The sequence below is a fragment of the Pelodiscus sinensis genome, chromosome 5 (genome assembly GCF_049634645.1).
Source record: "Pelodiscus sinensis isolate JC-2024 chromosome 5, ASM4963464v1, whole genome shotgun sequence".
NCBI classification, from domain to species: domain Eukaryota; kingdom Metazoa; phylum Chordata; order Testudines; family Trionychidae; genus Pelodiscus; species Pelodiscus sinensis.
In genome coordinates this window covers 87746309-87773066 of record NC_134715.1, presented here as the reverse complement: position 1 = coordinate 87773066, position 26758 = coordinate 87746309, and the positions used below count along the sequence as shown (strand labels likewise).

Genomic DNA, 26758 nt, shown 5'->3' with positions numbered 1-26758 from the left:
AGTGATCCACAGACCCCATGTTAACAACCATCGTTGTAAATACTAATACTTACTGCTTAACTTTACAGGTGAGTGCCCACATGTGTAAGTGTTTATAGGATTGGAATCTAAATTTGTATTCACTTATCACCAGGGCTCGCCGAGGGGCGGCGAGCCCCTGCTCGCCAGCCGCACTGTTCTGCGCTCTGCGCATGCGCAGATCGCTCTGCGCCGGCTCTTCCGGGGTAGTAGATTAACCACAGGCGAGTAGATTACCTTGTTTGTCGAGCCCTGCTTATCACAATAGCACTAAACCTTTAGTCTTGCATTGTTTTATGATTAATTTATCACTTTTAATTAATCTAATATACACATTGCCTGTGTCTGTATAAACAGATACTGTCAGTACACTTGATCCGTACAGAGTATACCAAACAATGGTATATGGCAGTTAGAAATCCATTTTCTGTATGGACAGGAAAAAGGTAGAAAAATAGATGTTATTTTTTTAAAAAGTGGGAGTCATAGTTTAATGCCAGAAGGGACCATTAAAGCATCTAGTCTGGATTGTACTTTACATAGCATTACATTTTATCTAGTCACCCCAGTATATAGACTGAAGGCTTGTTTGGCTAAAGTATAACGTATGTTAGGCCAAAGTGTATCTTTCAGAAAGGCATTCATTCTTGATTAGAAGACATCAAGAGATGCATAATATACCACTTCTCTTGTAGTTTTTTTAAATAGTTAATCATCCTTACTGCTAAAAATTAGTGCCAAATTTCTTATTTGAATTTGTCTGTCTTCATTTTCCAGCCATTGATTTTTGTTTTTTAGATTAAAGTGACTTTTAGTACCCAGGATTTTATCTGAATGTGCACACTGTAATCAACTCACCTCTCAATCTTTTTTATGGGAAACAGAACAGAATGAGCTCTGTAAGTCTCTCTCCCACTAAGGCATTTTCTCTAGCCAGGGTTTTTTTTCTATGCTGCCTCTAATTTTTCAGCGTCCTCGAGAGAGGCAGGCATGCTAGGGTATGTCCACTCAGCAAGTGGCAGCAAGTCTCAGAGCCTGGGTCAAGTAGGGCATGTAGGGCTCAGGATACAACAGGGAAAACAGCTGTGTGGACATTGGGGTTTTGGGGGCTCTGAAGCTTGCGGTCTTCCATAGAAGAGATTTGAACAGGATCCCCTGGTTGCCTTCTCTCAGGTTAGTGCCCTAACCACTGGACTATGGAATATTTTCATGTGGGTCTCTTTCATCTCTACTATTGAAGTTGTTCTACTATGAATTAATTGAATCATTAAGTACTTATTGGGCCAATGAAAAACTCTACAGACTAGTGTTTAGGGCAGTAGCATGAGAGGCAACATATTCCTGTTCAGGTCATTTCTCCCCCTCAAGAGGAAGGAGAGCTTGAACCAAGGGCCTTCTGTGTCCTGAGTGGGGAGGGGAGGGGCAGTACAGCCACCAAGTTAAGGGACTCTACCTTCCCTGACCATCTGGATTTTTTGGGACTAAGCAGCCTCAGCATGAATTTCATATATTGGGCCACACATGCAACTTAGGTGGCCAAACACCTGTCTTCTGGGTTTGTGAATCATTCTGGCCATGTCTATAAAGGCAGTCACCGGGTTACGTACAAGATAGGGACTGTAGGTTTGTTCTTAAGTTGAATTTGTATGTAAGTCGGAACTGGCATCCAGATTCAGCCGCTTTTGAAACTGACCAGCGGCTGACTACAGGAAGCCCGAGGCAGAGCTGCTCTGCCCCGGGCTTCCTGGAATCAGCTGCTGATCAGTTTCAACAGCGGCTGAATCTGGACTCCTGGAACAGAGCAGCTGGGACACTGCCGGGTAGGTCCCCGCAGCGCCGCACCTCGGCGCTGCGGGGACCAACCTGGCAGCACCCCAGCGGCTCTACCCCAGGTGTCCCCAAGTCAGCCGCTGCTGAAACTGACCAGCGGCTGACTACAGGAAGCCGGAGGCAGAGTTGCTCTGTCTGAGGCTTCCTGTAGTCAGCTGCTGGTCAGTTTCAGCAGCAGCTGACTTGGGGATGTCTGGGGCAGAGCAGCTGGGGTGCTGCCGGGTTGGTCCAGTAGTGCCGAGGAGCGGCGCTGCGGGACCAACCCGGCAGTGCCCCAGCTGCTCTACCCCAGGCGTAGCTGAGAAAAGCCTGGTCTGCTGGGGGGGGGCGCACTAGCTGCCCCCCCCCCCAGCAGACCAGGGAGACGCGGAGCAAAGCCGCAGAGGACGCAGGCGGTGGGACCACGGCACGTCTCGGCGGTCCTGCCTCCCGCGTCTCCCTGGTCTGCTGGGGGGGGCGCAACTAGTGTGCCCCCCCCCCCCAGCAGACCAGGCTTTTCTCGCCGCGGAGGACGCAGGCGGTCCCACCGCCCGCATCCTCCGCGGTGAGAAAAGCCACTCCGCGTCTCCCTGGTCTGCTGGGGGGCGGGGGGGCCCAGCAGACTAAGGAGACGCGGAGCGGCTTTTCTCACCACGGAGGACACGGGCGGCAGGACCACCCGTATCCTCCACGGCGAGAAAAGCCTGGTCTGCTGGGGGGGGCGCACTAGCTGCGCCCCGCTCCCCTCCCCCAGCAAACCAGGGAGACGCGGGCGGCGGGACCGCTGAGACGCGCCGCGGTCCCGCTGCCCGTGTCCTCCGCGGCTTTGCCCCGCGTCTCCCTGGTCTGCTGGGGGCCCCCCCCAGCAGACCAGGGAGACGCGGAGCAGCTTTTCTCACCGCGGAGGACGCGGGCAGCGGGACCACGGCGCGTCTGGGCGGTCCCGCCGCCTGCGTCCTCCAGGGCAAGAAAAGACCCGTTCGTATGTAGGGATCCGACGTAAGTCGGATCCACGTAACCCGGGGACTGCCTGTACTGTGCCCATTTTGTGCAAAAAATATGCAAATGAGGTAAAGTGTGGAATATCAACGCATCTCATTTGCATAATTAATTAGGCTCTGTTTTTTCGCAAGAGCCATTCTTCCTGAAATAAATGCAGAAGAACGGCTCTTGCACAAGGGGTTTTTTTTGCACAAAAAAGAACCATGCAGATGACTCCTTTTTGTGCAAAAGCCTCTTGTGCAAAAACAATGCCTTGTTAATTATGCAAATGAGGTGCAGCAATATTCCACGCTTTGCCTCATTTGCATATTTTTTGCACAAAACGGGCGCAGTATAGATATAGAGTCTTGGGCAGTAGATGAGTGCTTTGGGCACCTAGAGAGAAGCAGCAGTATGTGCATGCTTAGGTGGGAAATTGATGCATAGCATGAGCATGCCCAGAGGTAAAATCTTAGGCACTGAGTGAATTCAGGCACCTACAGTATTAGGAGATAGCCAAGCAGGAGCTTTGTGGATTACAGTGGTGCCTAAAAATAGGATATAGGCACCTAAGTATCTTCATGGATCAGACCCTAGAACCAACTGTCTGCAATATTCCAGCATATGATTTTCCGATAATATCACCTCTCTGCTCCTACTTACTCTCCTCCTGTTTTATTTGTTCAAGGATCTCATTAGCCCTTTGGTAATAGCATTACTATCTGGGAGCTCTGACCCTCAAATCCATTTCAGATCACTGCTTTCCTGTGTACCCCATTCTGTGTGTATGACCTGCATTCCTTATTCTTACATATATAACTTTGCATTTAGATGTATTAAAACACATTTTGTTTGAGTATGCCTAGTCTACCAAATGATCTAAGTATCCCTCTATTACTGCCCTCTCCTCATCCTTTTTTACCACTACACTAGTCTGTATTATCTGCAAATTTTATTAGCAGATAACTTGATATTTATTTCCAGATCACTGATGAAAATGCTGAATATGAATATGTATTGAACATTTCTGCCTTTTCTACATACTTATTAACAATTTTACCATCTTCATTTAGTAATGGGCCTATCCAGTGTTTAAGGAGTTTTATGTATATTACAAATAATCACTTTTCTGTCTAACTTTTTTCTTCACAATCAGTTTTGGTCATAATTTTCTTCAGCTTAGGGGAAATAGCCAATTGATAAAATGACAAAATGCATACAGTAACAATTGGATTTTCTTAATCTAATTTAAAAGTTGCGAAGGGAATGAAGTGCTTAATTTCATCAAATCATAGTAAATTCTAGGACTCTTACAAATTAAGCAAAAAGTGTTTCATGATAAACACTCTAGCATTAATTTAAAGAGAAATGAACTAGCTAGATAACAGCTATCAGACATTAGAATTTTATAATAGGATGAGCAAACGTAATTTTCCATAATTTGTATGAAAAATAAGGCTCCATCTACATAAAAATATGCCTGTTCTTTCAAAAAGTGATCTGTTAGCGAGAAACTGTCCTAGTTTAATATCTTCTATACGTTTTCAGCAGACTGGAAAATGATTAATTCCTTTCCAGTATTGAACTGTAGTAGATGTATTTGTTCTTGGTCCTGAAAATGACTCACTGCTTGACATCAGCAGAACAAAAGTAATATTTCAATCATAAATTTGATTTTTGAAAGGGGAATAACAGATCAAATTTGAATTCTAATGTAGTACTTGCATTATGTGCACACTAATTTATGACCTTGACAGAAATGATCAGAAATAAAGTATCCTTTCTAAAGCAATACATTAAGCAAGCAGCTTGTATGGTGACTAAGAGAACTGAAACAGAAGGTGTGAATGATACTCTTGAGCTAATACTGCTAGTTATTAAACCTGCAGTGTCTGTGTCTTATGCCAGTTTGAAAAATAGGATTAACAGTTTGGATTAATTTGAGGCTAGTAGGTCAGTTATTAAGTGCTTACATTTTCAATAATATAACACTATTAACTGAACTCTGAGAGCAGTCAGATGATTTCAGAATGAAGCGGTAGAAATTATTTACTGTTGTCATGAGGTTGAAATCAATATATGTATGTGTGAGAAGACATTTTGGTAGCAAATGCATATCACTAATTTTTGACAGCCCAGAAGTGGGGAAATGAAATAGCTGTTAAACTAGACATTATTCAGAGACACATTTTCATGAATGTAAAATACTCTTTAAAAAGAAGCCCGTCACTTGGATTTGAATAAGGTTATTCCGTTTGTTGACTTTTTCCTACTCAGTCTAATCTGCCTCCTTCCCACTGCCAGCGGTGGATAAAAGAGTAGTGATGACTATATAACATTTCCCCCCAGCCCTCAAAGGACTGTTTGATTTATATACGTCAATGCACTCTTAATTTTTAAGCTTAGATCAGATCATAAATCATAACTACCCTGAAATTAATCTCTATCGTCACAATTGGTAGATGGCATGTATTGTGATTCCAACTTCCTGTCATACATTTTACGATCTTACAATGCAACAAAAGTTTGATTTCATAAATTAAAGATATTTTTTGTGGTAGGCATTGAGAAGGAATATTTTTTTATTGGCACAGGATCCTCCTTCACTGACCTAAGTGACTTTGGAATGATTGAAAGTTGATTGTTAGATGGTATGAAAGTTGTTTGTGGGTTGGAAACTAAAGAATCAACAGGAATTGTTGAAAGAGAGTTTACTTTCCATTTATAAGACCATAAATACGCAGGGTGCTTATACCATGTGCTTTTGTTCCTAAGCAGGGGTGTAGGTATAGCTTCACAATGAGGAGAAATCTGAGACATTCTTCAGTAAAGCAACACTTATTAAAATTAGATATTTAACTAAGGAAGGTAATGAAAGGTCATCTGTGCATTCATTCACTGACAGTTCAAATAGGGACTTTTCTTTAATGGATCACAGATGCCATGCATCCTTAACACGTTCAGAGTATCGTCTCATTATTTCATAATATCCAAAGTGCCCAATGGATGTCAGTATTGCTTCTAATAAATATAACTTGCTGTAAATGTACTGTATTAGGCATTCCAAAAATTATAATTTTTTAACACAAAAGACATTGTAAAAAAACAAAGTGATGCAGCAGGTGTGATTAGTACCTGACCTTCTATCACATCTCCTTCCTGCTCCCCTCAAAAGTCCTTACCATTTGTAGTTTTTCTTATGGCTCTTGTTCCTTACATTTACCTGAAAAAATAATAATATAAAGCAGTACCCCAAACTAAACTGGTGTTAAATTACCAGGAAACAAAACAGGGCTACCATCTCAGTCTTGGAGTGTGTCTATACTGCAGTTAGACACCTGCAACTAGCCCATGCCAGTTGACTAAGATTCATAGTTGATTTGTGCTAAATGGTTGTTTAATTGAGATGTAAACTGCCAGGCTTGGTCTGCAGCCTTGACACTGGGATCCTCCCACCTCGCAAAGTCCTAGAGCCTTGGCTACAGCCAAAGTCCAAACATCTACAGCACAATTACATCACCCTTTAGCCCAATGGTAGGGAACCTTTTTTGGGTTGGAGGCCATGGACCCACAGAGAAATCAGTCGGGGGCTGCACACAAGTGAGAAGCAAAAAAACCCAAACAAACCCTCACTGACCTGGCTCTCAACTGAAAAGGAGAAAGACACAGTCCCCACATTCCCCTAAAATCCTAGAGTCAGGATGGGGTGCAGGCTAGTAGATTGTATGTGTTCCAGCCTTGTGATGGGCAGCAGAGGTGCTGGAGCACCAGCACTGGCTCCCTAATGCTAAGGGGACCTCTGAGCTTCAGGTGCTGGATCCCAGCAAGGTGGGAGCCGCATCTGGCCCCTGAGCCTAAGACTCCCCACCCCTGCCTTAGCCTCAGCCCTGTGAGCCTGAATCATAGAATCCTAGACTACTAGGACTGGAAGGGACCTTGAGAGGTCGAGTCCAGTCCCCTGCCCTCATGGCAGGACCCAATACTGTCTGGACCATCCCTGATAGACATATATCTAACCTACTCTTAAATATCTCCAGAGATGGGGATTCCACAATCTTCCTAGGCAATTTATTCCAGTGTTTAGCCACCCTGACAGTTAGGAAGTTTTTCCTAATGTTCAACCTAAACCTCCTTTGCTGCAGTTTAAACCCATTGCTTCTTGTTCTATCTTCAGAGACCAGGAAGAACAAGTTTTCTCCCTCCTCTTTGTGACACCCTTTTAGATACCTGAAAATTACTATCATGTCCCCTCTCAATCTTCTCTTTTCCTAACTAAACAAGCCCTATGCTTTCAATCTTCCTTCATAGGTCATGTTCTCTAGACCTTTAATCATTCTTGTTGCTCTTCTCTGGACCTTCTCTAATTTCTCCACATCTTTCTTGAAATGTGGGACCCAGAACTGGACACAGTACTCCAACTGAGGCCTAATTAGTGCATAGTAGAGCGGAAGAATGACTTCTTGTGTCTTGCTCACAACACGCCTTTAAATGCATCCTAGAATCATGTTTGGGTTTTTTGCAACAGCGTCACACTGTTGACTCATATTTAGGTTGTGGTCCACTATAACCCCTAGATCCCTGTACTCCTTCCTAGACAGTCGCTTCCCATTCTGTATGTGTGAAACTGATTATTCCTTCCTAAGTGGAGCACTTTGCATTTGTCTTTATTAAACTTCATCCTGTTTATCTCAGACCATTTCTCCAATTTGTCCAGATCATTTTGAATTATGACCCTATCCTCCAGAGCAGTCGCAACCCCTCCCAGCTTGATATCATCTGCAAACTTAATAATCGTACTCGCTATGCCATCATCTAAAATTTAAATAATTGATGACGATATTAAACAGAGAGTCTCAAAACAGACCCCTGCGGAACCCTGCTTGTTATACCTTTCCAGAAGAATTGTGAACCCTTAATAACTACTCTCTGGGAACGGTTATCCAGCCAGTTATGTACCCACCTTATAGTAGCCCCATCTAAGTTGTATTTGCCTAGTTTATTAATAAGAATATCATGTGAGACCGTATCAAATGCCTTACTAAAGTCTAGGTATACCACATCCACTGCTTCTCCCTTATCCACAAGGCTCATTATCCTATCAAAGAAAGCTATCAGATTGGTTTGACATGATTTGTTCTTTTCAAATCCATGCTGGCTGTTCCCTATCACCTTATTATCTTCCAAGTGTTTGCAAATTATTTCCTTAATTATTTGCTTCATTATCTTTCCTGGCACAGAAGTTAAACTGACTGGTCTGTAGTTTCCTGGGTCGTTTTTATTTCCCTTTTTATAGATGGGCATTATATTTGCCCTTTTCCAATCTTCTGGAATCATAGGCCACAGGTCAGATGCAGGCTTTTAATTGCAGTATAGACATACCTGTAGTAGCTAACATGTGGAGTCCTTAAATCCCCTGCTGTAGAACATGTCTGGTCAGCAGCCTCCAGCCCTTGCTCATTCTTTTCCAAAGGGTGGAGATAAGTCACGCTGCAATTAAACTTTTTATTTGTTAGTGGCCTAGTAGTGTCCATTTATTAAAATATTATATATAATATGAGGACAATATTATTTTTAATTGCTGTGTATCATGCTTTCTACATTGGTTTTTGTCATGAATCTTCTAGAGAAATAATACCTTTTTTCTCCTTCTGTTCCCCAGGTGCTGTTCTTTCTTTGATTTGTCATGACTCTTATGAAGCATTGTGCCAGATCATCAACGTGTCAGAAACACAGGCCTCTTTCTTTACCTATCCAGACAGTCATTCCAATGAAACAAACCTGAGTGTTTCCACATCTGCAGGAAGCAAATATAGGCTCTATGTAGGTGTAGCTTTGGCAATAGGTTCTAGTATTTTTGTTGGTTCCAGCTTTATACTGAAAAAGAAGGGCCTTCTGCAACTGGCTGACAAGGGAGTCACCAGAGCTGGTAAGAAATGTTTACCCTTGCTTATTTTTGACAGAAAAATCAGTCTATTTCTTCATCATAAATCAGCAAGTTCAAGGTTCAAAACTAATGATGTTTTCTGTAGTTGTCTACAGATAGTATTGTATGTAACCAAGGTATTTCTAATGCACCCATTACAATAATATCTAGGTGTCAAAAAAAAGTTCTTCCACTGCCCCACTCCCAAAAAAGATTTTCACTGTTTCTTGCCTTTCAGTATGAGTGAGGGAAACATTTAACTTATGATAATACATAGGGTTGCCAGATCTCTGGTTTTGAACCGAACAGTCCAGTATCTGAGCTTTCTGTTCGGGAAACAGATTGAGAAAATATAAATGTCCGGTATTTTCTAAATAAGATGTAATGTAGACTGTGATGTAATGTCAAGTGTGTCCAGTATTTTTGTTGAAACCAACTGGCAACCCTAAAATACAGTTATAAAAATAGGTGTTTGAATATTTCCCCAGATTGTGGAGTTGCAGGATGTGGAATTAGGCAGTCTAAAGAGAACTGAACTCTATTTTTGTAAATTAAGAACTATCAGGACAAGTCACTTCAAAACAGAGTATTAATAAAAACTTACTAGCTAACTGAACAGACTGACAGAGACCAGAAACTTCAGGATCTCTACCAAGCATTTATAAACCTCAACTACCCACCCGGAGAAATAAAAAAACAAATTGAAAGAGTCAGACGAACACCCAGAAACCATCTACTTCAAGACAGACCCGAGAAAACCAACAATAGAACACCACTTGTCATCACCTACAGCCCCCGACTTAAACCTGTCCTACACATTATCAATAAACTACAACCTATACTGGAACAGGATACTAAACTCCGAGAGGCTCTGGGAGACAGACCCATAGTCTCTTATAGACAACCACCTAACCTCAAGATGATTCTTACCAACAACCACAGGACATACCATACTAATACCAACCCTGGAACTTTCCCTTGCAACAAACCCTGTTGCCAGCTTTGTCCACATATTCACTCTGCTGATACCATTATTGGACCTAACCAATTAAGTTATAAGATCAAGAACACATATTCCTGCTCATCCAGAAATATAATTTATGCTATCATGTGCCAACAGTGTCCGTCTGCTATGTACATTGGACAAACGTTTCAGACACTTCGCCAAAGAATCAATGCACACAAAACATATTAGACAGGATCACAAAGAAAAAACAGTTTCTTGCCATTTCAACCAGAAAGGGCATTGTCTCAACGACTTAACTACCTGCATCCTGCTTCAAAGACATTTTAACACCAGACTTGAAAGAGAATCCTCTGAACTGTCATTCATGCTTAAATTTGACACTTTACACCTAGGTCTCAACAAAGACGCTAATTGTCTTACCCATCACAAAGATAGCTTCCCCAATTATCACTGCTAATATCATTAGCTCACAGACAGTTACCTCCCCTCCTCATCCTCCCTCTGTTCTGAAATTTGATTTGTCCTTTTCATATGTGTTCATTTTTTTGATTGTATCCTTTGGTATATATGGTCATGCCAATTTTCTTCCACTATTTGATCTGAGGAAGTGGGTCTGGCCCATGAAAGCTCATCACCTAATAAACCATCTTGTTAGTCTTTAAAATGCTACCTAGTCCTGTTTTTTGAACATGCTGTGTTCTTAACAGTTGTATAGTACAGGAATTATCTCCACTGTAAGAGAGAGTTGGCCTAATTTTATTCCCATCAAAGTCAATAGGAATAGAGTGGTGTGGAGTGCTTTTGAAAATCCCACTTTGCTGGTATTAGAACTATCACTACATGTTTTTGAATATTTTGATTTTGTTTCAGTTTGCTATTTTCCTTTTGTTTGGAATGTTTCTAGCAAACAATAATACCCTAGCATTCTGGATATTCTCAGTATTTGAGGAAAAATGGATTTCCCAGTATATAACTTGTTTGTATTTTGGAAGAGAAACCTGCAGTAGCTGTAGCAGCTTTGCTTTTTATGTAGTTTATTCCAGATGCATCTTGGTATAGATAGCTGTATAGTCTCTGATGTAGCAAAGCACTTAAACATATGCTTTATTTTAAGCATATGAGTAATCCGAATTAATGAGGTAGTATTATTCCTTCATGTGTCTACTGAAATTCATATTCAGCAGACAGGATCTGAAATAATATAATTTAATATTTACAGTCGTATTTCATGAATAATTCAAAATTAGGTGTAGCTGATTCTTCCAGTGTCCCATACAGACTGAACATGCCACTTGAACTGCTTTAATTTGAATACATTTTATAATCTACAGAATTTGAAATATTTATTACAAATTTTAATTTTGAAGCATCATTTTAACTTTTTTTCTAATATTAAAAATATTTTTCAGGAGAAGGTGGATATTCTTATTTGAAAGAATGGCTCTGGTGGGCAGGATTACTTTCAAGTAAGTCACAGTAAAAATGTTTCTTTCTCTGAAACATCTAAAACAGAGCAATATGTATAACTTTAAAAGGGATATTCAAATTTTTAATAAAAAGACTTCAAGGCAAAAAGGCAACTTTTTTTTCCACCTGGCAAAGGACTTTATAGAATCCTAGGGCTCATCAAGTCCAACCCCCTACCCAAAGCAGGACCAACCCCAACTAAACCATCCCAGCCAGGGCTTTGTTAAACCGGGATTTAAAAACCTTGAGGGATGGAGATTCCGCTACCTCCCTAGGTAATCCATTCCAGTGCTTCATCACCCTCCTAGTAAAATAGTTTTTCCTAATATCCAACCTAGACCACCCCCACTGCAACTTGACACCATTGCTCCTTGTTCTGCCATCTGTCACTACTGACTTATTCCAAATTTCATTTTGGTACCCAGGATATATTTTCATGAAATACTGTTTTTTGCTTTCCAAAACTCTTTCATGAATGAGAGTTTGCTTTAATGACTAGTTGAGGTTAAACTGAGGCTTGTTTGTTTGATTTTTGTTCTCTTTCCTTCTGCTCCCAATACTGTTAAAGAAATTTAGGAGTACAAACTGGACTTGCATGGCAGGAGTAAAAAATAGTACATGAAATGCTCTCCCCACCACTATCATTATTGTTATATTTTAATATACTAACACAGTACTTTAAAAATGTGTTCCTGTGTGTGCACTAACTTTGTGATATCTTTATTTTGGTTATGTCCAGCAGTAATTGATAGATATTTAGAATTCTGAATAGAATATTTGTACCGCAAGTTGCCCATCAGGTTAATGTGATTGTGGATCACTAGACATTTTCCTGACGTTGATTATCCACATGCATTGGCATCCCGCAACTCCCAGTGGCCATCGTTCTCTTTTCCTGGCCAATAGGAGTTCTGGGACGTGGCACCTCTAGGTGAAGGGGCCACAGGGATGTACTGGCCGCTGTTTTCTATAGCTCCCATTGATGAGGAACAGAGAATCATGGCCACTAGGAACTGTGGGGGTGGTACCTACTGGTGGCCAACATCAACAAAGTGTCTTGCAGCTACAACCGTATTACTATGATGGACTGCACATGGCCCATAGGCTGCAGTGGCTACCACCATTTATAGTAGATAATAAGAACTAGTATTTTACTTCCTACTATCTTGTCAAATATTTTATCTTCTGTCTAGTACTCATCATCTTAACACTTCTAATACAGTGAAAGCATTGTTATCAGGCACCCATAGAGAATGGGGGTTGTTGGTTAATTAAATGTGCCTTATAACAAAAGCTTATTGCTCTGCTCCTGGCAGCTCGAGGCAGAATGAGGGGGAAGGAAGCAACTTGCTTTTGATGTCAGCCAGCAGTACCAGCTGTCAAAAGGCCTGCAATGGCTAGCTAGACAGTCAGGAGTCAGGTGCGTGTGCCTGAAGATATGGTGGTATTATGGCTGGGGGCATGGGCAGTCAGTAATGTAGGCAAGGGAAAGCACAACCTTCCCAAAACTGCCTACATGCCTGACTGACGAAGGCTGGGGCCACCAGTGGGGAACACTGGGGCTGCGGCAGGGCAGCCCGGCTTCCCCTGGCCGCTAGGGAGTGATGGAGCCGTGGCACAGTAACTCGGCTTCCCTTAGCTGCCAGGGAGGGATAGCGCCGGGGCCGCAGCACTGCAGTCCTGGCTCTCCATGTGGCCAGGATGGATCAGGCTGGGAGTGGGCAGGGGCTAGGCTCAGACGGGGCTAGGTGAGGTGGGGCTGGGGCTTGCCTTCCCCAGCTGGGCTTTCACCCACCACCGATGGCTGGGGGCAATGCCAGTTAACAGAGTTTTCCAGTGCCAGATAACAAAGCTTTCACTGTAGGATTTTTTTCTATACTAATATTGTATCTTTTCTAGTGGGAATAGGGGAGGCTGCCAACTTTGCTGCCTATGCCTTCGCACCTGCAACCTTGGTTACCCCCTTGGGTGCACTGAGTGTTCTTATAAGGTTAGTATGAATTGAAAGGAACCACTGAAAAGTTAGCCTTTTTCTATATGAGAAAATACTGTATTTTTTTGTACAAGGAGGAGTTTTAAAAGAAAATCCAGGTAAAAAATTGCTTCATAGATTACAAAGCCAGAAATGACCATTGTGATCATCTAATCTGATTGCTTGTATAACACAGGCCATAGAACTTTCCTCAAATAATTCTTAGAGCAGATCTCTTAGAAAAATATCCAGTTTTGATTTTAAACTTGTCAGTAATGGAATCCACCATGATTCGTGATAGATGAGTGGTTTTCAAACTTTCTCATGATCCAGTGGAAGAAAATTATTGATGCCTGTGACCCAACATCATTTGACTAAAATGTGGGCTGTGTGGTGGGGCTGAGGATGAGAACATCACTTTTGGATCAGGGCTGGGGCAGAAGGGGATGCTAAGGCAGGCTTCCTGCCTTTTGTAGCACCTCAGACCATGCTGTGCCCCAGAAGCAGCCAGCAGCAGGATCTGCAGTGCCAGGACAGGCAAGAAGCCTGCCTTAGGACCCCCACTGATCACCCTGGAGCAATGAGACCCAGTGCCTGGCATTCCATGACCCAGTCCTGGGTCGTGACCCATAATTTAAAAACCACTGGACTAGATTGTCATGATGGTCCCTTTTGGCCTTAATGTCTATGAGACTTGATTACAGAGAGAAAATACTGAATACTTGAGGGTTACTGGGGGGTGCGCCTCCTACTTGCTATGCTCACCAACTGCCCTCTCTCTGGCCACTTTTGCAGCCAGAGAGCCTGATAATATCATTCCATCGTGCATCAGGAAAATCTTTTTTATATAGAGAGATTTTGTTGAGAAATGAAAGGGATAACAAGAACCAATGGCTCAAAGTTAGAGCCAAACAAATTTAAATTAGAAATAAGTCTCAAGTTATTATCAGTGAGGGTGATTAATCATTGGAAAAATATAGCTACCAAGGTGACTAGTGGATTCTGCATGTCTTCAGATCCTGACTGGATGCCTTTCTGGACTTTGTTTTATTCAAAGTCAAGTTGCTTGAAATCCTATAAGAATAATTGGTGAAATGAAATGGCCTTCCATATATCGGAAGTCAGACTAGATGTTCTCTGTGGTCTCAAAATCTAGTAATTACAGTATATCAGTAATTATATCAGGTTTTTTTTAAGATTCCAGTTTTTATCTAGCCATGCACGTCTCGATTTGCTTGTTTGCATTAATGTGTACTCAGGGGCACAGCTAAGGGGCATGCATACCCACAGCCACAGGGGGGCCCAATCCAGAGGTGAAAGCTGGTGTGCCTCAGTGCAGCACTCCGGCAAAAGGAAGCCAGCGGGGTGAGGTATTAGATGCAGCTGCTCTCAACCAGGCTTCCAGGGCTCTCCTGAGGCTGCCTTGCTAAGCAGCAGTCAGGAAGATGAAAGGAGCTGGCTAAGGGTGTGCAAGCCCTCCCCACTGGACAGGGCCTGCCTCATCCCCTAGACTTCCCCCCATCCCCCAGTCCCTTTAGAGAGGATAGCGGGAGCTGCAGCCACATATACCCAGAACTCTGTGACAGGAAAGTGAGCAGCTTGTGCACCTTCCTTTTGCTCCCAGCTGCTATGGGGAGGGGCAGAGAAGATTTCACATAGTCTGCACTCTTCCCTTCAATCCCTGATTATCAGGGGAAGAGGAAGAGCAGCAGTGACCCAGTATGTCCATCGGCAGCCCCACTGCCTTCCCAAAATTCTTGTCTCCTCCCCCCTGTACTCACCCCATACCTCCCAGCCTCCTGCTCTGACCCCCCTCCAGCTTTCTGCCCTGATTCCTGTACCTCCTACATCCCCTTTTACCTGAGCTGCCCCATCCCCAGCCCTTTTCCTGAACCCCTCAAACCCCCCTGCTCTGAACCCCCTCCCATACTCTAACCCTCTGCCCTGAGCTCCCACACACATACACTCCACCCCAGTTTTTTAGAGGGACTGTTGTATTTCACCCTCTCACATCCTGGGTGCCCCCCCCCAAAAGGGAGTGCAATATGACAGTACCTATAAGAAGCTTAAGTTACTTTCACACCGGTCTTTAAATGAAATACGAGGCACAATTAAAACAGTGCAAACTTATTTAACCATTCTTTAATACACTAGAAGATGTGGTATAACAATTAACACTAGCTAAGCAGTAAAGCTCAAGAGGTAAGCCATGAAAGAAGGAGAAGGGCAAAGTCATACTTTGCATGCCCCCCAGAGCAGCTAGTTGTGCCTCTTTTAGGTGTACTTAAAACAAGCTGTTGTATTCACCTAAAACATGTTAATTATATTCCATTTCCCTACAATGTCTCCTTGGCGTTTCAACTGGATCATATCACTTTCTGTCCAAATCTACTGTAAATGTTACTGTGCACACAGTTTCAGAAGTAGATAAAAGGATTTCTAGGTGTATCTATGTTTGAATACTGCATTCCATCTCCATGTTATCTGACTGCACACAATCCCTTATCTCATAGAAGAGAGTTGAGATGCTTATCTGTTCGTGAACACCGGTATCTTTCTGTGACGATGTAAATGCCAAAGTAGTATAATTATATTGTACTAAAACAAATGCAAATTTTAAAAAGCTGGCACATGACTGGGGCATCGGTCTTGCTCAGATTGTATGTGAAAATGATTTAGTTACAGTCCCAAATGGTTGTGGTCCAACAGTACTACACGCTGTCTTCTACTTTACAGTCCTGTGTTTCCCTTGCCACACTAACTTCAGAAAAGCCAATCTCCAGCTTTCTAAACTTCGAAACTTCGGGGTCATTAATTCTTTAAGTCTTTGTTCTATGGTTTGTATGTCAGTAGGGCTTATGTTTGGTAATTCATAGATATATATCCAAAAGGAAATATGACTGGATATACTGGAGCTCTGTCTGACTTTGTAAAGTTATGGGGAAGGATGGAGAGAGGAGAGTCAAGACTTGTTGGAAAGCTGTAGAAAATGGGGCAAGACTTATCTGACCTTTATCAAATTAAAAAAGCTTTGGAAAAAGGTTTGATGGTTTTGTTGTTTTTTATGTATCCTCAGCTGGTTTCCTCATCCCCAATTCAATGTTTTTAACTAGTATAATTATACATAAAAGCGTTATGATTATATTATCAAGTGATTTGTGCAACCGAACTTATTACTTTGTTTTTTACATCCACAGTGCAATATTGTCTTCCTATTTTTTAAATGAAAAGCTGAATGTTCATGGGAAATTAGGCTGTATATTGAGCATATTGGGGTCAACTGTGATGGTTATTCATGCCCCTGAAGAAGAGGAAGTCACTTCTTTAGATGAAATGGAAATTAAACTGAAAGATCCAGGTCTGTAACTTAAATCATCTGTATTGAATGAAAAAAATGCTTCTCAGTGTCTCTTACTTTCATAGGCATACCGGCTAACATGAGACCAGTCCATAAGTGAATAATTGGAGGGTTTTATTGTTATATGTTATCACCTCCTTCATCCCATTCACTTTCCCCTGAAGATGAAAGTGGAATTTGATATCTCTTTGGTGTGTTACTTTAATGTTGCATACCTAGAAGGCAATAATCAGGCTGTGAATATAAGCAAGCAAGACTTATGTAAAGCATCTTTACACTGATATTTAAAAAATAAACAAAGTAAAATCAGTATATACAAGAAACCCTAGCTAACTCTCAGAGCCATGTTTGTTATTGCATTAAAACCATGATAATAGTGCTTATGCTGTAGCTAATTTTTTATTCTTGCTTGTTGCTCCCAGTTCCCAATCTGCATATCTTGGCAAATATGTTGGAGGCAGAGGGCCATTTGTGCAGAAACTCTGTGTGAGCTGGTTATGACATCAGTACTTAAGGTACTAACTTTCTGGGATCAAGGCGTGCTCTGACTTTTCCTCATGATCACGTTCTTCCAGTGGCCAACTTCCTCATTTAGCAGTCTGCCCTCTGAGTACTCTTGTGCAACAGATAGGCTGTGTCTAGACTGGCAAGTTTTTCTGCAAAAGCAGGTGCTTTTGCGGAAAAACTTGCCAGCTGTCTACACTGATCGCTTGAATTTCCACAAGAACACTGACTTCCTACTGTCTGAAATCAGTGCTTCTTGCGGAAATACTATGCTGCTCCCGTTTGGGCAAAAGTCCTTTTGTGCAAAGCTTTTGTGCAAAAGGCCAGTGTAGACAGCTCAGATTTGTTTTGCGCAAAAAAGCCCCGATCACGAAAATGGCGATTGAGTCTTTTTTGCGCAAAAGCGCGTCTAGATTGGCATGAACACTTTTCCGCAAAAAGTGCTTCTTCCGAAAAGCGTCTGTGCCAATCTAGATGCTCTTTTCCGCAAATGCTTTTAACGGAAAGCTTTTCCGTTAAAAGCATTTGTGGAAAATCATGCCAGTCTAGACGTAGCCATGTTGTCTGCAAATCTTGAGTCATTGCAACTTCCTTTCTCCTCTCCTCCATGTCTTCAAATCCTCATTTAAACTCCACCATCCTCTCCAGCTGCAGCTCATAGCTTCTCTTCCATGAGTTCTACCAGGCATCATTTCATACATATGTGGCTTCTATTGGATACTCACTCAGGAATAATATATATTACTTAGTTTCTGCATCAAGTCATCTTTTTCTCCTCTTCTTAGATCACTTCTAGACTTGCCTCAAATGCCCTCATAGTCTTCTCTTTGCAGTTCCTAGCCTTAAGGAGGAGAGGACAAAAATCCCCCAAACTCACCTGTTTATCAGGTACAAGCTGATAACATAATAAGTCTTTAGAAATATAGGTCTTCATTGTCTCCTAGGGATACTTTTTTAGATCAGAGTCATTGGAGAAGCCCTAGCTGTGCACGGGAGCATCCCTAGACTGGCTGCCAGCAACTGGCTCCCTAGGCGAACCATGCAATCTGCACCCCCACCTCCAAATCCCTCAACGATATTGCACCACCATTTGGCGCCCTGTGGTGCCGCATTTAACTTGGTGCCCTAGGCGACCGCCTAGTTCGCCTATATGGACGGGCCACAACTGGCGCATGGCCCAGGAGTTCCCTCTATTTAATGTAGGAACTCAAAGCTTTCACGTACATACTGCTGTGCCTCTGGCATGTTCTCCAGGAGATGCCAATTTTGAGAATAAAATGTCCTGCCCTATCTTGGGGCAGAGGCCTAGAATGATCTTTTTAAAAACTATGTGAATCTTTCCTCTGTTCTTCAGCACAATCATCTAAGTTTTTCCCTGGGAAGAAGAAATCCGACTAATAAAGTTTTCATTTCCAAGCCAACTGCATGGTAATGACTAGAAATTGTTGCCCTCATGACTGATTCTGGCTTATGTGAAATGAGTTACTGGTTTCATTCTAATTTCAAGTAAATGTGGCCATATCACAAACTGGTCCATAATTGTCTGACTTAGCGGACAGTCCAAATATTCAGAAACTTGCACTGCTGCTACTAGCATTGTACATGTTCTTGGGTGAAATTAGAGTTCATCACTCTTCTTGTCTGTCAATCTGGAACCTTTAATGAATTATATACTCATTCTTTACATTATTATTAATAATAATCATCATCATATGTATGGTGAACTCTCCAAAATAATTGGTACAGTCTGAAGCCACAAAGAAGTTTTTTGTTTAGGACTAATTTTAGGACTAACATCTAGAATCAGTGTTGACCAGAGGTGTTTGGAATAATAAACAGCACTATATAAAAAGCACCAGGAGTAGCTATCAGAATCCTATTATATTCAAGCACAGCTGTGAAAAAGAGGGTGAGAGGGTTTAACAGATGATAGTATGGAAAGGTGGATTGCCCAGAGTGAGAGGTTGAAAAGCTGAGACTATCAAATCCAAACAAAAGCTATGAAATTGCCTCAGTGAAGTGAGCTTCCCTTGATTAGGCTAAAATATAATGGACTCACCCATGTGGGCAGAGAAAGTTCACCAGTATCATTTTTATAAATGTATACATAAAGTCTGATTATAGTTCATTAGTTGTATTTTAAATGGCCAAATAAAATGCATAACTTTATTTACAATTATAAGACATACTGTGCCAAAATTCTGTAAGCAGAAAGCAGGTTAGATGCTTAAACATAAATACTGGGTCAGTTTCCCTGTTTGAGTAAGTGGGTACAGCTCTGTTGATTGCAGTGGAATTATGTTTCATGGATTCGTGTCAATATTTATACTGCAGTTAGAAAAACTATATATCTTTTTATACCTACCTGAGTCTGATTTAGAATAGTCCCTCGTTCACTGTGTGTAACTTTTTTTTTCTTCCTTCCCAGTGTTTATTGCATTTGCCGTGGTTATAAGTGTGGTCTCCCTCGTGCTGATTTTTGTTGTGGCTCCAAGGAAAGGTCAGACAAATATACTAGTCTACATATCCATTTGTTCAGTGATTGGTGCCTTCTCCGTCTCATCTGTCAAGGGCCTTGGTATTGCCATTAAAGAAATACTGGAGCAGAAGCCGGTTCACCAACATCCATTGGTTTATATTTTGGTGGCGACTTTAGTGCTTTCAGTCAGCACTCAGATCAACTATCTTAACAAAGCATTGGACATGTTTAATACATCTCTAGTGACACCTATTTATTATGTGTGTTTCACCACTACAGTTGTGACGTGTTCCATCATCCTATTTAAAGAATGGAATAGCATGGACCTAGGTGATATCATTGGCAGTCTCAGTGGATTCTTCACCATAATTATAGGCATTTTCCTTTTGCATGCTTTCAAAAATACTAATATTACCATGAAGCAACTGACGTCCACTGCTATAAAAGAACCCTCATTGCCTCTGCATAGATATGATGCTCATCATACTTTATTGGAGAACATGGAGAGCCCAACCTTGGCATATGAGGATGACAATACTTTATTCCGTCGAGGAAATGCTCAGGAAGCTATGTGCCATTAAAATATCTAGAAAAGTAAAACAGATCCACTATGTCAATCAGAACTGCCTTTGCTTTTTTCCTGCAAAAAATCCCCACCCTATTTATGAAGTGAGAAAAATATTGGCAACAACACTGTATAGTTGGAGAAAGAGATAAGACACTATGATGCTAGTTATCGATTATATACAACAGTTTTCTATTCAACGCCGTAAATAGAAACCTGGTTGAGACCATTTTTCATTGCCCATATCTCTGACAGTATGAGTTTCTTCAGTCTCCTTACTGTGGTTTTGTCAATCGGAAGACTTTCTTTTCAGCTGAAGAATTGCAATATATTTTTATAAAGTGCCATTTTCCTTCATAATATGGGGAATAAACAGTTTTATTGAGAAAAGAGGCACTCTATAGCTATATTAGTAAAGGCATTACTAGAAAATATGACCATTTAAAAAACTGAAATGCTTAATATATAATTAGTGTTATATAATACAACTTTGAAGCCATCCATTAACAGATGTCCTGAAGAAAACTCTGACTTCCCCCGATAACAGTTATACACTAAAACTTAATTTGTTTAAATGAGGACTTCATTTGTGAGCATTGAACCCAGTACAGATATTTTGATATTTATAAAAAAACCTACATTTGTAGCAGTTTTCTGATATCTAATTTCTGCAAACTTTTCCTATTTTCCTCTGTTAGTTTTTGTTTCTTGACATTAAAGTCAAGTTCTTCTAACTGGGATGCTTATACCTTTATAACGTCTTTCTCTACCTTTCTTATGGCCAAGAATCTCCCGAAACTGAATAATATTTTTTTGGCTAAAAATAAGTGCATACAAGTTTTCAGTAAGACAAAAACAACTTATTTCATGGAAGGCAGGCAATATGTGCTCAAACTCTTCCAAATGGCAAAATCTCTTCATGCTTTCCATAAGCCTTCCAATAGTAATGAAAGCAATACTCAGTATGTGACATCATGCAGCTCTGCAAAAGGTCATCTAAAGTAGAGTTGCTGGATTGATGCTTTGACTAGAATATATAACATTTACTTTAAACATAGATTTTGTCTTACTAATTATTTCAGACTTTGTTTCAACAATTAAGAATAACTGCTAATGATTCCTGTCTGGAAGAGTATGGACTCTTAAATTAAATGTAGTGGGCTTTGTGGTATCTGTGCACAGGTGTGAGTGTGGCGGAGTGGCAAGTTACAGAAGCAGACTAAGTTCCTTCTTATGCCTAATAGCAATGCAAAAGAAACAATCTGAGCAATACATTTACACAGGACTGAATGTTTTTCTATATAAAAACTATAAATGGATATGTCAACTATTTCTAATGCATTGTAGTGCTGAATGTGTATTAGGCAAAAGGAAAACTATATAATTTACTTTTTCTGTATTGAGTGATCAAGAAGCATTCAATCATTGCAGGAAGTGATTTGTCTAGCCCTATTTTCTACAGCTACTTATTATTTGCCTCACAGATGTTAACTTATTTAAAATATCCCTCTTGATGGCTATCACCTATGTTGTGAGAACCCGTATGTCACAGAGTTGACCATGAAACCTATAAAAAAAAACCAGCTGATCTGTGCATTTTATTGAACAATTTCTTTTTAACTTCTTTTCCTGCTATATTAAGAGTCAGAAAGTGACTTCAACTATAAAAATGTAGGTCCAATAGACTAGAATGGTCAAGTTTTATAGCTTCTCCTCAGCACAGCATCACCATGCAGCACGGCTTCCTTACTGATTTCCAAGCCTCCTCCTCAGGAATTGATTTTAAGATTTAACCAATTTCTCAAAAATCATGTGCAACAAGGAAGCACAAAAACATAGTTTGCAATTTGAAGAATGAAGTGTTGCTCTTTCTCCTTTTATAAAGTAAACCTGTTCTTTGAAGTGCACTTTAGTGCAGATGTATAAGAAAGTTGATTTATTGACCTTAAAGAGTTCTTTAATACAAAGAGTGTGTTTGTATTTTGCATAATTTATAAGGTTGTGTATTTTATTTATTTTGAGAGGTATTCTTAATATGTCTTATTTGCTAATGATGATGATTTTCCCTTACTATAACAATGCTTTGAAAATCATCAAAACCAGACTAATAATGGTGTTCAGCACACAAATTTAAAACCGTTTTAAACTTACTATATCGTTTAGCTTGGTTATGAGGGTGATTGGCACACATTGCTACAACTGATACAATTTGTCAATCATTTGCTGATTGCCTTTTTCCTCCTGTGAAATACTAGTTTGAAGTGATTGTCTATCTGTACTCCTCCTCAATGTGGTATATACAATATTACAGGAAATGTTGGTAATATAAGATGCTTTCTTGACTATGATAGTTCAGGAGCACAGCCTGTTATGCTTCTCAAAAAAAGTCATATGTAATAATGCTGGAGTAGTTTTAACAATGTTGCATGAAACAGGAAAAGATTCTTACAAAAATTCTTCACACCTTGGAAATACGAGTGTGCATATGGCTCTAGCTATTCTTCAGATATTCAAAATAACGAGATGCTACTATTCAATCCCATTATTATTGGAGTTTTACTAGTCAGGTGTGTAAAATCTAACGATTCAGCACAAGAAGTGGGTAATATGTCACTGTAAATTTACACCATTAACTTTAGAGAGTTTGGCCTTTTAATAAAAACTTACATTGCTTCTCAGTGGAATTTAATTAAGCTGGTTAGAGCTTAATATTTAGGGGAAAAGTTGTACTTTTTTAAAAGGCAGTCTATTGTCACATTACTTGCCTGTGTTTTCACAAATAACTATCGCAATTGTATGTACATATGATTATTTGTCTGAACCAATGCCCTGTTAATAAATGTACAGGCATGACTGTTTTAAAAAATGAACACATACTTGTATCTTTTGGCATATTAACGTAGGCTACCTATTTTCAAACTTGGTGCTTACAAAATCTGCTTGGTTGTCATAGGTATGCCATAAGTCTCTTCTGATGAACCTGCTTAGTTTGTATTTATACACAGTTAATTTTATTAAGAAAAACAACATTTTTATGTTCATTCTTCTTTGAGTATCAAAACATCAAAATTAATTTAGTTTCATTATGTCCAAGAATACTCTAAAGTGTCAAGAAACAAATGATTATGGTTGTGTGCTGATTTTGATTCTTACAGTTATTTTAATGAATTTTAATATAAAAATTTTATATTTTTGTTGGAAATGGTTATTCTTAGTGATTTATCAGAAAGCAAAGGTTTTTATATGAAAATAAAGATATTCTACTGTTTTATCTTGTAATGAACCACCTACTCCCACTTGGTGGATTCTATGCTTTCAGGTGAATTGCTTGTCTCAGCATACACTTTTTAAAGTTACATGAAGTGTTTTTGAGGGGTGGAGGGCAATGTTCCCACTACGCTTTTCCATCCATGTGTGGATTTTTTCCCTCCACCTTTAGAATATATTTTACATGCATTGAGGTATGTGGAAAGGTGCACCTTTAATAGCAACACATCCTAACTGTGGGAGCTCTGCTAATCTATGGCCAGCAAGGCCCAAGCGTGGAGCGCTTAGTTTCTCCCCCCTCCCTCCCCAACCCCCCCCCAATCCCCTGCATGATGGGAAAGTGATGGCACTCACACAATGTTCCTTCCCTGGCCTTGGACAACGCTTTGGAGATGTCCACAGGGAGGACTTGGGGCTCCTGGGTGAGTTAGGTGGTTTGGCTGGCCTCATCCAGGTCCTGGGCCGCTGCTGCATCTTTGTTGACATCGTCTGGCCCCCAGCGAGGATGACGGCTGGCGTCTCCACCCTGAAGCCTATAACTATGGGGGGGGGGAAGAAACAGACTGCCATGTCCCCCAGGATGTGGTCCACCTCCTTATAATATGGGTAGGTGTGGGGCTCTGCTCCGTATCAGGAGCTGCTCTCTTTGGCCCTGGCATAAGCCTGGCGGAGCTCCTTGACCTTCATCCACACCTGTTCTTGGGTGTGGATGTGGCCTTTTCTCCCCAGGCTGTCTGCCATGCGGCCATACATGTCCACATTCCTGCATCTGGTATGGAGAGTCTGGAGGTTTGTCTCGTCCCCCCCCAAACCTCAATAAGGTCCAGGATCTCCACATCAGACCAGGAAGACGCATGTCGTTTGCGGCCCCTGGCAGGCTCCTGGGAGCTGGCTAAATGCTCCTGGGGAGTAGTGAAAGGCTGGCTGGCACTGTCTGTCTGGCTCATCTCGGGCCAAAATGGAGTCAGGAAAGCTGCAAGGTGGCTCAGGGCTGTCAGGCCTCCTGTGAGCCACAAACCCTGCCTGCGGAGGCTTTAAGAGCTTCAGGAGAGGGGTGGGGCAATAGAGTTTTCCTGTGTGTGGCCAAAGCGGCCACCAGGGCACTTTGGGAAGGGATGAAGGCCTCCTATTTCAATTTATCCCTTAGTCACTGTCTATACAGTGCCTATTCCAAAATAGCTATTTTGGAATAGGCGCTATTCCTCATAGAATGAGGTTTACAGAACTTGAAATAAGCCATCTGCTATTTTGAAATAGCAGTTTGGCTTGTAGACGCTTGCAAAGTTATTTCGGAATAGTGCTCCAGCTCCAAATATTGGTGGAGCCTGGGCACCATGAGCCCATACAACTCGCCACCCATGCCCCCCCCCCCACTTCTGTGTACCTCCTGCCTTGGAGCGGTTTCCCTCTCCCTCATTTTTTGAGGAGTAACGTTAGTTCAAACCAAACCCCTTGGTTCGAACTAACATGTCCCAGCATGCACTTTCGAAACAGCTGTTGAGCAGAGTAACGCACCAGCAAGATCATGCTAATGAAGGGCAGGATATTTAAATCCCTAGTTAAAATTAGGATGCAAGTGTAGATGTACCCAGAGAGAGTCACTCATACACCACTGAGTGGAACAAAGGTTCTGCTTTCTCACCAAGAGGACTCTCATAAATTATAAGTCCTGCCACTAAATGGTTCTGGGTAATTATAAATATGCATATCCTATGTACAGGCTGGTCCGGCACCCTCAAGACCAGACTGGTCCCAAACAAGGGGATTTGCCGGACAAAGAGTGGTCCCTCCCCTCCTGGCCCATGCTGTCACTAGGTTAGGGCTCTAGCCTGCTCCTGCTATTTCCCCAGCTATGCTGCCAGCCCTGCTACTGCCAGGGCCGGAGCACCACAACCAGAGTTCTACAGCTGCCGGGCTCCACAGCCAGGGCTGGAGCTCTGTAGATGGGGCAGAGCTTCACAGCCACCTGGCTCCAAAGGTGGAGCCAGAGCTGCACAGCCGGGGCCTGGATGATGGACTGGGGCTGGAGCTCCCTGGCCAAGGCCAGAGCTCTCTGGCTGCCACTGGGACTGGAGCTCCATGGCTGCCATTGTGCCGTCTGCCTCTCTGCTGTGCTGCTCGTGCCCCCGCTCCACACACACATGGCTACTGGCTGAGTTGCTGGTGCCCCCTGTGATGCTCATGCCCTACCACCAGATCTCTCTGTTCCTGGGCTCTGTGGATGTTGCCAGGCCAGGGAGTCCTGGTTGAAGGAGGTACAACCTGTAGGTGATTTTCAAACTTTACTATTGCCAACATCCTTTTAGTTTTTTCAGGGACCTGGGAATACACCTCAGAAACAAACAACACAGCCTGTAAAGGTATATTTTTCAAAGAAAGGCACAATGAGTATATCTGCAAAAATATGGTGTCACGGGGCACACCCCTGGTGTGGGGTGCGCTCCTTACGGTCCCGTTACCCACTATCAGGGCAAATACAACCCCAGCAGTCCTAACATAAAAGTCCATACCCTGTATCCGGGGTAATACAGCATTACCATTCTCAGCCTAAAGTCCAGGCCCCTCTATCAGGGCATATGTGGTATTTGAGGCCTACCTCCAGGAAAGGCCTCTCCCAGCCGGGGGTGATTGCCCCAGGTGCAGAAAAGGGTGGTAGGGGGACCTGGGCCCTCCCTCTCCACCAGGTCCCAGCCCAGGGCCCTGTAGGCAGGGACTCTTGCTCCTGCCTGCTCGGTGGGGAATCCAGCTGATACACACCAAGCTGTGATAGAAACCCCTTGTCCTGGGCTGCTTCCTACCACCCTGACACCCCCATAGTCTGTCCGCCTCCACGGCAGCCCTTACCGGGGCTGGCAGCGTAGGTGGTCTGGTCCCTCAGGCGGGGTGGTCTGCCAGCTTCCTTCCCGCAGTCCGATGCTGGCCCTCACTCTGCCCTCAGCTGCTGCAGGAACACCGGGGTTGCAGCCTGAGCTTTTCTACCCTCCCTCTGCCTTTATATGCTGGCTCTGCTGGGAGCATGCCCAGCAGGGCTGGAGGGCCTGGGCTACTCCCAGCCCTTCAGTGCGGGGCCGTCTGCCACGTCACATATGGATATACCAATTTTTCTCACAAAATCCTGTAACGAGACATGTAGATCAGCATTTATACACAACTTTTACCTACATACGTTATGGCACTGATGGGTACAAACTCCATAGTTAGGGTTGCATTCTACAATGGGTTGTAAATTCATATTTTTCTCTAAAGCAGATGACCTATAGATGTAGAATTTCATACAGGGTCAGTTTTTATGCCCTTCGAATTGTCTGCTTAGTTTTTGTTTGGTTTTTCTTTATAATCTTTCATTAGGACTCTTGTAAATTGGGCTCTAGCTGAAATATACTGTTAGGTGGTTTCATTTTGCATGTATTTGTCTTTGAGGGTTTCTGTCAGTACAATGAATGTGGCA

At 42.1% G+C, this 26758-nt stretch overlaps 1 protein-coding gene and 1 long non-coding RNA gene across 3 annotated transcripts in view; one reads left to right on the top strand and one right to left on the bottom strand.

Annotated features, from left to right (window-relative positions):
- The window catches only part of NIPAL1 (NIPA like domain containing 1), a 26765-nt gene extending 6664 nt beyond the window's left edge, over positions 1–20101 (top strand). For both annotated transcript variants that reach the window (XM_075930465.1, XM_006113448.4), the window contains exons 2-6: positions 8468–8734; positions 11108–11164; positions 13065–13155; positions 16335–16495; positions 19428–20101. In XM_075930465.1, the coding sequence (XP_075786580.1) occupies positions 8468–8734; positions 11108–11164; positions 13065–13155; positions 16335–16495; positions 19428–20059 (1208 nt within the window). In that variant the 3' untranslated portion in view covers positions 20060–20101. The remainder of the gene's footprint in view (positions 1–8467; positions 8735–11107; positions 11165–13064; positions 13156–16334; positions 16496–19427) is intronic.
- On the bottom strand, positions 19944–26758 carry LOC142829650 (uncharacterized). Its single transcript, XR_012904302.1, has 3 exons — positions 26155–26758; positions 23665–23849; positions 19944–20064 (listed from the first exon to the last, which is right to left on the bottom strand). It is a non-coding gene; the product is annotated as an uncharacterized LOC142829650 (long non-coding RNA).